The sequence below is a fragment of the Halichoerus grypus genome, chromosome 2 (genome assembly GCF_964656455.1).
Source record: "Halichoerus grypus chromosome 2, mHalGry1.hap1.1, whole genome shotgun sequence".
Classification (NCBI taxonomy): domain Eukaryota; kingdom Metazoa; phylum Chordata; class Mammalia; order Carnivora; family Phocidae; genus Halichoerus; species Halichoerus grypus.
The window spans coordinates 93,311,792-93,324,722 of NC_135713.1; the positions used below are offsets into that span (position 1 = coordinate 93,311,792).

General features: G+C 40.7%; 1 protein-coding gene across 9 annotated transcripts in view; it reads left to right on the forward strand.

The window, feature by feature from the left end:
* The window catches only part of DMGDH (dimethylglycine dehydrogenase), a 130,464-nt gene that overhangs the window by 65,300 nt on the left and 52,233 nt on the right, over positions 1-12,931 (forward strand). For 5 of the 9 annotated variants that reach the window (XM_078067150.1, XM_078067149.1, XM_036106530.2 and 2 more), the window contains 3 exons: positions 2,813-2,911; positions 4,596-4,760; positions 8,058-8,262. In XM_078067150.1, the coding sequence (XP_077923276.1) occupies positions 2,813-2,911; positions 4,596-4,760; positions 8,058-8,262 (469 nt within the window). The remainder of the gene's footprint in view (positions 1-2,812; positions 2,912-4,595; positions 4,761-8,057; positions 8,263-12,931) is intronic. The other 4 variants (XM_078067144.1, XM_078067147.1, XM_078067146.1 and 1 more) reach the window with 1 other exon arrangement.

Here is a 12,931-nt window from a genome sequence, read left to right on the forward strand (position 1 = left end):
TATTTACTTATTTTAGACGGGGGAAGGCGCAGAAGGGGAGAGAGAGCGAGAGAGTGAGAGAGAAAGAAGATTCCACGCTGAGTGTGGAGCCTGACTTGGGGCTTGATCCCATGATCCTGAGATCATGACCTGAGCTGAAATTAAGAGTTGGAGGCTTAACTGACTGAGCCATCCAGGAGCTTTTTCTCTTAGTTCTTATGTTTTTCTCTAAATGCTTTGGCACTGAATCATATGCTCTTGATTTCACTGTTTCATATGTGAAAGTTTCATAACTTCAGTCAGGCTACAAAATCTTAAAGGATAAGAACAATGTTTTCAGGGCACCTGAGTGGCTTAGTCAGTTTAAGCATCTGACTTCAGCTCAGGTCATGATCTCAAGGTCCTGGGATCGAGTCCTGCATTGGCTCCTGGCTCAGCAGGGTGTCTGCTTGTCCCTCTCCCTCTGCCACTCCCCCACTTGTGCTTGCTCTCTCTCTCTCAAATAAATAAATAAAATCTTAAAAAAAAAAAGAACAATATTTTCTCCTTCAAAATTCCCATTTAATATATCCTTGCTGAAGCCCAGAATAGAAACACAGTGTTCCCTAAACCAAGTTCATTGGGCTAAATGTCTTGAATAACAATTTTACAAAAATGAGCCCATGTGACTTTTTCATATGAAAGATTATTCATAATTCTATGAAAATAGCTTTCTGGGGAAGGGAAGAGGATTGATATAGTGTAGATATACAATTTTCTGGTGGTCTGATTTACCCCAGGTTAAGCTCAGAGGATCTTGAGTAAATGGTGAATGGAACCCTACCAGGGCTTGTGAATGTTATTTTTTTTTCAACTGACAGGAGATATATGGAAGGCATATCACACAGACACCTGAAGGCTAGGGATTCTCCATTATTGATCTAGAAGAGCTCATCTGCACACTAGATACTAAGCTTGTAGAGGAAAGTGGGATATTTGAAAGTGAAAGAGCCTGACTGGCACTTCCATTAGAATGGGGCTTCGCTCTGAGAGCATCTCTAAGACCTGCCAGGATTTTTCAAAAAAAAGGCTGTGCATGTGTCCAAATGCTTGAACAAGTACTTGATAGAAGCCCTAGGGTTCTGGTCCATAAAGGATGAGTGATGAACTTCAAATGGGGTGCTTTTGAATTCAGGAGAACTGAATACCTACCACTATCATAGAAGAACCTTATAAATCCTCCCAAACAGATTTTATTTTGAACAGATTGTGTTCTGATGAGCTTTCCAGAATAAAGTAGCTGCAAAATGGGGCCCCAGATACTTAATTTAGAGAAGCTGCTTCATATAATTGCTTAGAATTCTTTTTTTGGATACTACGTTGCATCTGCCAGAGTTAGTAAAAGGGGTTTTGGCATGCTACTATTTAGATATTTTTTTTTGTGAGAGTAATAAGTGTTTATTCAGCACATATTTGTGGGTTACAATCTATGTATTCATCAGACAGGTTAAGCTTCAACAAAAGTCTGTTCACCAATTAGCCAGGCTCCAGTTCTCAGGAATTTTCCAATTCTTGAATTTTGGGAATTTCAGGAAAGAGAACAGGAGGGCTGTTCCATTTAAGAGAATGGTGGGGATTGGGTCAAGGAAAATTTTGCTAGTCCATGCTCCTTGTCCTTATGGGAACATGTGATTTGCTGGTTTGGGTCCATGTTGTATGCCACCCCCACCCCCGTATTCTTCCTAACAGCATACATTCCTAAACCTCTCATCTTAATCATCCCATTTATGAACCTACAAACACTTTTTCCTTAGTGACTTTTAGGGACTTAAAGTATACGTTCATTGGCTGACTTCACATTACCTACATGGTTCAAATTGCTTCTCATAACTCTGCCATGAGTCTTATGCCCAGCTGTGCTCAAACTGGAGCTGATGTGTTCTCATCCCAAAAGAATGGCTGGTGCTTCTCAGTTTCTTGCCAGTAATAAATTACTGCTTAACAGATAAACTACTAAAACTTAGAGAATGTTGTTGACGAGGATGTGGATGAAAAGGAACCCTTGTGCACTGTTGGAGGGAATGTAAGTTGGGGCAGCCACTATAGAAAACAGTATGGAGGGTCCTCAAAATATTAAAAATGGAAATATTATATGATCCAATAATTCCACTCCTGGGTATTTATCCAAAGGGAAAAAACCCACTAATTTGGAAAGATATATGTATCCCTGTGTTTATCGCAGCATTATTTGCAATAGCCAAGATGTGGAAGGAACCCAGATAAATGGATAAAGAAGAGTGGTATATTTAGACAATGGAATTTTAAGCAGCCACAAAAAGGGATGAGATCTTGCCATTTGTGACAACATGATGGACCTGGAGGGTATTATACTAAGTGAAGTAAGTCAGATGGAGAAAGACAGATAACGTATGGTTTCATTTATATGTGGAATCTAGAAAACAAAACAAATGAATAAACAAAGTAGAAACAGATCCATAAATACACAGAACAAACTGGTGGTTGCCAGAGAGGAGGGGAGCGGGTGGGAGGATAGGCAAAAGCGGTAAAAGAGAGTGAGAGATACAAGCTTCCAGATAATGGAATAAGAGATGGGGATAAAAGATACAGCACAGGGAATAGTCAATGGTATTGTAATGTGTTATATGGTGACCGATGGTAGATACACTTGTGATGAGCATAGCATAGCATAATGTAGAGTTGTTGAATCCCTATGTTGTACACCTGAAACTAATGTAACATTGTGTGTCAACTCTACTCAAATAAGAAAAAATTTTAGAGAATGTTATTGTTCTTATTTTTTTATTTAGTATTTTCTTTCCTTCCCGCTTTTAAGGCAGGTTTAACAACTTACTTTCATCCTGGAATAAACTTGAAGAAGATACATTATGCTAGCATCAAACTTTATGAGAAGTTGGAAGAAGAAACTGGACAGGTAAATGCATTTAACTTGAAATTGTCTTTTAGGTCAATTTCTCAGAAATATGTAGGATTTCTGAAGAATTTTGATAGGTCATCGTTAAAGCTGTGTCTGGTGACATTAATGACATGGGGAATGTTTCTCGTGGTAGAGAAATTTGATGGCCATTTAAGGTAAGAATCCCAAGTTTGCTTTACGAGCCATTTAATTTCTTGGAGCACATTTCCCATGTAATTAACCACTCTTGATTTTTTTTTAAATAAGGAAAGGATACAAAAGCAGCTTTCAAAAATATCTTCAGTCAGTTACTATATCTAGAAACCAAGAAATCAGAGACTTTCAGCAACTGGATTACAAAGGATCTGAGGGCCATGGCTGCCAGATTGTCACACAGTTTTGAAAAGTACTTCACTAAAAGCCCCTCATTTTTATTTTTATCTCTTTTCATACTTATAAGTGCTCTCAAAATAAAGTGGCAGGTAAAAACTATCCATAGGCTAAGATGGGAGTTTACTTAAATTTTTCATGCTATTTTCCTTGCCTAAAACTATCAAATGGCTCCCCACAGTTTGTAGGCCAAAGGCCAAAGGAGGAGAGTCTTCCTTAGCTGAGCCCTGCCTGCTTTCCAACATTTTCTCTTGCCACTCTTTGCCATGCTCATATGCTTCAACTATTCTTAATTACATATATTTCTGGAATGTGCTGGGCTCTCTGCCTGAAACAGCATCTTCTCAGACCCCATCTCAGTATTCACCCTCCACCCTTCCCTGAGGTCACCCCCTTTGAGAAGCTGTCTTTGACTTTCTCCATCCACCAGTCAGGCCAGCTGAGGGCACGTCTCTTGGTTCTAACAACATATAACATTCTTTTTTTTTTTTTTAAGATTTTATTTATTTATTTGACACAGAGAGAGAGAGAAAGTGTGAACACACAAGCAGGGGAAGCGGCAGGCAGAGGGAGAGGGAGAAGCAGACTCCCCGCTGAGCAGGGAGCCCGATGCGGGACTCGATCCCAAGACCCTGGGATCGTGACCTGAGCTGAAGGCAGACGCTTAACCGGCTGAACCACCAGGCGCCACAACATATAACATTCTTATAACACAAATCTCTCTCTCTCTCTCTCTGTTGTGGTAGTTGCTTTACTGGTTGGTCTTCCTAGGGACTATGAGAAACTTGAGGGCAAGGAATCCATCTTTTATCTCTGTGACCCAGCGCCTAACTGAGTGCTTGGCCAACTGAAGGACTTCAATAAATGTCAAATAAATGTGTATTTCCATTCACGCTTCAGCTCATCACTGCAACATTCTGATTCTTTATATTCCTTCCTCAAATCCTTGGTCTTTCTTGTTTTCACATGGTTTTCTTTTCCTCTCATATGAACACTGTCCCATGTTGTTGTAATTATGCTCTCAGCTGTCTGCCTTCACCCATACACTATAAGTGCCATGTAGGCAGACTCTTTGCTTCTTGTTTATAACAGCATCTCTGGGGCTTACAGAGTGTTGGACACAGAGGAGCCGGTGAGTATTTGCTGAGTGAATGTCTTTGTGTAAGATGCAAAGATTTTATATAGTTATCTCTTGCACTGCTGAGTAAATCTCTCTTCTGTACACTCGCATTTTCATTGTGCTGAAGAAGAACCATGTTTGAATGCCAAATAATGATTTATTTATGTGTTTTTATTGGCATGATTGTCACAGGTGGTGGGATTCCATCAGCCTGGTAGTATCAGAATTGCCACAACTCCTGTGAGGGTCGATGAATTTAAATATCAGATGACTCGAACCGGCTGGCATGCGACAGAACAGTACATTATTGGGCCTGAAAAAATTCAAGAGATGTTCCCTTTACTCAACATGAATAAGGTATTTATCTTCAGGGTATTTTCACCATTTGTGGACTTGAATTAGGATTAGAAAAAGTTACTTTAAGAAGTTTATTAAAGGTAGAAAAACTGCGCACACATTTGGAATGGCAAAATCAGATGATTAATGCTGGAATCTGGGCATGTAACAAGGTGTACTATTATGTATGCTAAATGAAATATAAAAGCATAATGAAAAAAGTTTAGTTTTCCACCTGTGACAACTGAGGAGGCATTTTCAACACCTTTCTATTACTGTGTCCCCAGATCTAGGGGTTTCCATACATAAATTTCTGTTTGAGAACTGCAGATAAAATAATTACCTAGTATGATAAATATGCATATAGAAAGGCTGTCTTATTAAAACTTTTTACAAAATCAAATTTAGAAGGGCCACTCTATGTTGCTCCACAAATACCATTTAGCTCTTAACTGTACTTCCAACAGGCTCTATATCAGCTATTGATCTAGTTTTAACCAAATTTGGCTGAGAAAATCCACTTGGGAATTTAGTGTCTTTTTTTTTTTCTTTTTGGCTAGGCAATAATCCCATTCGGATAATAAGCATGACTAACACTATACAACACTACAGCGTAGATTTACGTACCAGGTTCTATGCTAGGCCCTTTATATACATAATTCTATTTAATTTTCACAATAATATTATACAATATATATTATTGCTACACAGGAAATTACAGGTTAGATAGTTTACATAACGGACTCAGGCTCATCCGGCTAGAAAGAGATGGAGCAGAGACTTGAAGCCAGGCTCTCTGACTCCATTGTGCACACTACTCAAGTATACCACCAGATGGCGCTGGTGAGAGAAGCAGGGGCTTACGTTCCTCCCTAGTGACCACAGCAGGACCTGAACTGAACTGGGGAGGCACCTTGTATCATTGATCTGGGTGCTGGGGTTGTTTGCCCTCGTGAGTCTATAGGCTGCTGGCCTTCTCTTCTCTGTAGTTTTGTGTGAGTGTGGTTGCAGACTTGAGTTGCATTGTCTGCACTGAAATTCCATCACTGTAAGGTTATGCTTATTATCTGTTTATATGTCACTCTTGGAATGCTTTGCTGGAAGTTCTCACCATCAGAGTTTTCTCAAAGGTATTAGGCAATGGAAATATGTGGAAAGAGTAGTCTCTGGATCTGGGGGCAGGGTGCCAAATCAAATAGATACTGGATTACTGCAATGAGGACATATCCATTATAAAATACCAACATGACATTTGGAAGTCTACAGTAATATGAATTCCATTAAAATCAAAACAAGTCTCGGGGCGCCTGGGTGGCTCAGTCGTTAAGCGTCTGCCTTCGGCTCAGGTCATGATCCCAGGGTCCTGGGATCGAGCCCTGCATCGGGCTCCCTGCCCCGCGGGAAGCCTGTTTCTCCCTCTCCCACTTCCCCTGCTTGTGTTTCTGCTCTGGCTATCTCTCTCTATCAAAGAAATAAATTTAAAAAATCTAAAAAAAAAAAAAAAATCAAAACAAGTCTCTTGCACTAAAACTATAACAAGAGATTGGATTAGTAATCAAAAGCTGCCCACAAAGAAAAGACTGGGCCCAGGTGGCTTCACTGGTAAATTCTACCAGACATTTAAAGAAGAATTAATACTAATCCTTCACAAACTTTTCCAAAAATAGAAGAGAACACTTCCCAACTCATTCTATGAGGCCAGTATTGCCCTGATACCAAAACCAGACGAAGACATCACAAGAAAAGAGAGACAGGTATCCCTTGTGAATATTGGTGCAAAAATCCTTAACTAGCAAACTGAATTTAGCAACATATAAAAAGGATAATGCAGTATGACCAAGTGGAATTTATGCCAGGGATGCAGGGTTGATTTAACATCTGAAAATCTGGGGCGCCTGGGTGGCTCACTCAGTTAAGCATCTGCTTTCGGCTCAGGTCATGATCCCGGGGTGCTGGGATCGAGCCCCGAGTCTGGCTCCCTGCTCAGCAGAGTCTGCTTCTCCCTCTGCTTGTGCTCTTTCTGTCTCTCTCTCTCTCTCTCTCTCTCTGACAAATAAATAAATAAAATCTTAAAAAAATAACATCTGAAAATCAATCAGTTTAATGTGCCACATTAATAGAATGAATAAAGGACAAAAACACATGATCATTTCAATAGATGCAGAAAAGACATTTGACAAAAGCTCCTTGTTCGTATTGGGTGCTCAGTAGATTTCTATTGAATAAATGAGACCTAACTATAATACTGCACAGTGTTCCCTCTATCAACTTGGTTCATCAGACTGTCATTCTTCTTTGTTTCCCCACGGTACCTAGCCTGAAGTCCTAGTGCAACATAGGTATTCAAGCATTAGTTGTTGAATGACTAAGTCAAGTATACATTTTCCTGACACCTGTATACACTTAACATGTGAAGTTGTTAATAGTACTGAACAATGAAATATAAATAATTGATCAATTAGTATTAGACTGACTGCAAATGTCAGAAACCAAAATGATAATGCTTAAACACGATAGAAGTTTCTCTTTCCTTTAGGCAGTCCAGGATTTGAATGGTGGCTATTTTCCATGAAGATTTCAGGAACCCAGTTGCCTTCTAGATCATCGCTCTGTCATTCCTAGGGTGTGACTCCTCTGTCCTTATTCCAAGACGGCAGCAGCTAGAGCTCTGGCTGGCCATCATGTCTGCATTCCAGACAATAGGAGGGAGGAAGGACAAAGAAGGGACAATGGGGACATGCCAGTGGTTTTGTTTTCTTTTGTTTTTTAAGTAGGCTTCACGCCCAGTGTGGAGTCCAACTTGGGGCTTGAACTCAAGACCCTGAGATCAAGACCTCAGCTGAGATCAAGAGTCAGACACTTAACTGACTGAACCACCCAGGTGCCCCATGCCAATTGTTTTTAAAAAACTATTCATGAAAGCTGCCACATGACACTTTCATTTGTATTTCACTGACCAAAACTTAGTAATACTTCTACCTACCATTTGGAACTAATAACTGCCAACTATTGGAAATTGTTCCTAGTGGCTATATGTCTAAATAAACATTCAGTTTCCATTGCTATGGGGGGCAGGGTAGAGAATGGATGTTGGAGACAATTGCAAGCGTCTGTCAAATAGGGTGTCTACTTAACACTCAGTGTGAGTCCTGCCTCTGCCTGAGCTTTGATCAAGGAAAAAGAAGTACAGACTGATCAATCCGATGCCGTGATGCACTTTTAAAGTCCAGTTTTACTAAACATTTCCTGGCAGGATATAGTTACACTGAATAATGGGTATGTTTTGTTTAAATATTGACTCTTTTATGATTAATTTAGATTTTAGCTGGACTATATAATCCTGGAGATGGTCACATTGATCCTTACTCTCTAACTATGGCCCTAGCTGCTGGGGCTAGGAAATATGGTGCCCTTTTAAAATATCCCGCCCCGGTGACCTCTCTGAAACCCAGGTCAGATGGAACATGGGATGTTGAAACGCCAGAGGGATCTATGAGAGCGAAAAGAATTGTGAATACTGCAGGTAAGCATCATATATACAAATATGATGTGTGTGTGTACATATATATATATATATATATACATTTAAATTAGTGGGTTTTTTCGGGGCGCCTGGGTGGCTCAGTAGTTAAGCGTCTGCCTTCAGCTCAGGTCATGACCCCAGGGTCCTGGGATCGAGTCCCACATTGGGCTCCCTGCCCCGTGGGAAGCCTGCTTCTCCCTCTCCTACTCCCACTGCTTGTGCTCCTGCTCTCACTGTCTTTGTCTCTGTCAAATAAATAAATAAAATCTTTTAAATAAATAAATAAATAAATTAGTGGGTTTTTTCAAGTGGCAAAGATATAAGACATGTGGCCATAGAGTAATGTTTTATACTAGGCACATTGTTGGGAAACACTGTAATGTTCCCAAGATGAACATTTTGTCTGTTTCTAAGCTCCATCACTTTGCTTTTGGCGTGTGATGCCACTCTGCCCTTGTTTACACACAGAGAAAGTTGGTGTTCTTCTCCATCCTGTTTTCTTCTACTCCAGATCATGTTTTGTTCATGATGCTGCTTTTTCCCTTCTACGTTCACTCTTTCTTTATACTAATAAAGTCTAATGTGCAAATTTGTGAGCATCCTTTTTGTTCTCAGTTTGCTTTTGGGGGAAGATCTAATCATTTGTGTTCTCTCTCATCCATTTCTAATTGGTTGACTCCAGTCAAAAAATGTTTAACCCTGGGGTGCCTGGCTGGCTCAGTTGGTTAAGCGTCTGCCTTCGGCTCAGGTCATGATCCCAGAGTCCTGGGATCAAGCCCCTCATCGGGGTCCCTGCTCAATAGGAAGTCTGCTTCTCCCTCTGCCCCTCCCCCTGCTCATGCTCTCTTGCGTGCACGTGCTCTTTCTCTCAAATAAATAAGATCTTAAAAAAAAAAATATGTTTAATCCTTTTCCTTTCAGAACATTATTAAATATATTTCATAACCTTTTTTTTTTTTTAATGTTGCTCTGTTACAACTTAGACTCAGAGTAGTGAAGTCAAAAGGGATATTTGAGATAATCTAACAAGCCACTCATTTTCCACTGTGGAGACCAAGGTCCGGAAAGGTCATGTTACTTGGCAAAGCGACACAGTTATGTTGGAACCAGGACTTGGACCTGTGTCTTTTGACTCCTGAGTTAATACACTTTCTAACAGGTCATTTACCTGTGAAGTCATTTTCAACTGTCACACATACAAAAGTGAGTTCTTGTGCAAATGAAAATGCTTATGCAGTCTAAACTGGGCTAATAATTTGTATTTACCTGTGGTTCATAGTGGTTAATTTAAAACCTAAAGTAAGCAGGAGGCAGTAGCTGATTTTCTTGTGGTCTGCTCTTTGAGTCATTGCTCAAATTATAAAATGAAAACAATCATTATTTATCAAGTCAAATGATATGCCCTGAGGACAGGTCAGAAACAGGGACCCTTAAGTTCTTTCCTCTAATTTGTAACTTTTGATTGATGTTATCTTTTTTTTTTTTAACAAAACACTCAGTGGTTCTAGAAAAGTCGTGTCTTCAATATTTAAGAGTTTAAAATAGTATTTCTGAATTATTCTAATCCATGCCCCCCATTGGAAAAGCATAAAAATCTCATGCTTTCTTCAATATCATTTGAAATTCAAAATAATGTAAAAGGACTTGCCTAAAAAATAAAAGCAAAGGCATAAAACATTGCTTTGTTTTTGAGCCTCACCCTTCACCCCCCCAATCTCTATCTGAGACCACCCACCCATTACCATCCGTAGTGACCACTGATCTAAATTCTGTTAGAAGATCGAAGATTAGTCATTCATCTTTTTTTTCCCATGTAGTAAGGACTCTTTCTAATCTTGCAACTTTATGGTCTCACAGATTTATTACCTAAATACATTGGACCGTTTTTAGAGTGATAGCAAACTAAACAAACTAAACAAACACACTCTGACCTCCATACCAGCACCCGGGCAGACATCGCTAACTGATCACTGCACTCATCTCTGACGGGCTTGGCCATGCTCCGCCATTTCTCTCAACATAGTGCGTCAGGCAACCACTCCCAACTGATACTTAGAGAAATCATGTAGAAGAACTTATTTAACACATTTATTTATCATTTTCCGAAAATGGTAAGCTTTGATTTACGTAATTCATTACTGCTGTAATAAATTTTTTCTTTACTGTGAGGAATAAGGAATCACTGAATAATTCTCAAGGAGATCTCACCTAAACAGTAAGTTACCAGATGAAGTTGTCTGTGCAGCTATGAAATCTTGTGGTGTGATTGGAGGGGGGGGGGGGGGCAATGGCAGGAGGTCCTGGAAAATGGCGCTGGCCTGGGAAAACAAATCCTGGGAATTAGGTTGATGGTGTGGCCCTGCATTTACCACTACGTGGAACCGAATTCCTGGGATTATTCTCCAGGATGTCCTTCTTTGTCCTTTGCTCCTGGAGCTCTTTTTTTTTTTGGTGCAGAATGGTGGTTTATTAAAGCACGGGGACAGAACCCGTGGGCAGAAAGAGCTGCTGCCCCGGGGTTGTGAGCGGTGGCTGATTATATACTATGGGGTTGGGGGAGGTAAGGAAAAAGGGAGGTTTCCGAAAGAACTTTCATAAGCTAAAGAAGACTCACAGGATCCTGGAGGCCTTGCCACTGTCAGGTTAAGGTTGTTACCCCCCTAGTAAGGCATTAACATGAAGATAGTGGGGAACTTCCCGGAGGAACATTACACTCTGCCCACTGCAAGTATCTGTCAATGGGCTGCAGGTTATAAAGTCTTTAACTGTATCTACATTTCCTTCTGGAAGCTAGGTTATTGATGATAGTATCGAATGCTTTGTTCTTGTAGATTCCTAAGACATTTGTAAACTGAGGGAGACTTTATCAGTTAGTTTTTCCTTTAGGGCAGGCTCCTGGAGGTTTTTGCCTAGCCGCATCTACTCCCTTTCCCATCGGTTCTTGGTAATCCAGGCAGCTCGTTCTTGAAAACTATGTGAAGAACTATGCTGTCTCAATGTTCAATTCTTTATCTCACTCAGATCATATCTCTGGCCCATAATCTTGTTTTTTTCTTTTCTTCCTCCGTCTCTTCTCTTCTACTGGGTAGAAGTTACTGGAGGAAATCTAACTGATTGCATATTTGTAGTCCGTGGTAGGTGTAGAGAGGTGTGTATTTAATTATTTGTAGGTCTGTTTTCAAAATAAGTTTATTTAAAGTATAAAAGCTCCCTAAAAGGTAAGCCTCAGTAACTGAGGGCAAAGATATGGGCATGCCTGCTTCTAGAATTGAAGCTAACAGAGATCAAATTTATGAATAAAGCAACCATCAGCGGAAGGCACTGTGCTAACATGATTTGAGAATGCGCGGCTGGTGGAATGTATCCCAGAGCTACTCAGTGAGACCAGGATGTCTCACAAATTCAGACAAGGCCTTCAGACCAGCTCTGAAATCTAATTAAAGTAATCAGGATGTAGACTTGGAAACGTGACCCCAATGAAAAGATACAAATACCACTATTATCTACTCAATTGTACCATAACCTGCTAGGAATTTCTTTATATGAAGTCGTAACAGAAGGCAGCTGAGTCTTCAGGATATTCATAAAAAGGAAAGTCTAAAAGTGAAAAAATGTGTGTTTGCCGATATGTCTCCAGCACAGTCCAGGGCAGTGGGGCTCTGTGGCCTGGAACCACAGGTGTTGCCAACCCTGTGACCTGGGCAAATTACTCCTTTGTAAAATGGAGATAATAGTGCCTATCTCAAAAAGTTGTTATGATCAGTAAATGAGCTAATAATGTAGAGCACACAGAACAGAACCAGTACCACGTAATAAAAAATTACTAAAAAAATTAAGTGTAATAATTATGATTATAATTATTTCTTTGAAAGCCTTATCTGCGCCCTCTCCCCCCGCCCCCCATCCCGGGGAGACTAGCATCAGTTTACTATAACCTCTTGGTACGGGCTTTAAGATTACCCACCTCCTTTCACTTGCTCTGTAGTCATACAGCACCCATTCTGCTGGGACATTTGGTTCTCAAGCTAATGGGCATAAGAATCGCCATAGGCCACTTCCCAGACTTCAGAAAGATTCTGACTGAAGTGGTCTGATTGGGGTCTCTGAGCTGTATTTTATTTTATTTTATTTTTTTAAAGATTTTATTTATTCAACAGAGACGCAGTGAGAGAGGGAACACAAGCGGGGGGGTGGGAGAGGGAGAAGCAGGCTTCCCGCTGAGCAGGGAGCCCGATGTGGGGCTCGATCCCAGGAGCCTGGGATCATGACCTGAGCCAAAGGCAGACGCTTAACGGCTGAGCCACCGGGGCACCCCGGAGCTGTATTTTAAATAGATACTCCAGGTGCTGTGTTGTCTGCTCCAGATAGTCTGCAAAACATCTTTCGAGAAACACTACTACGTAGATGTTCCTACAGGAGCAAGAATGTAGTAACCTTATTCTTGAGCAAGCAGAGCTGAAAACCAGTTTCAGACACTCCTAGCATCTTGGGATGAAATAGACTACCTTGCCTTTGCTACCTGAAACTTTTAAAATTTGCTTCATGGGCACCTTGGTGGCTCAGTCGATTAAGCTTCTGCCTTAGGCTCAGGTCATGATCTCAGGGTCCTGGGATTGAGCCCCACGTCGGGCTCCCTGCTCAGTGGGAAGCCTGCTTCTCCCTCTGCCCC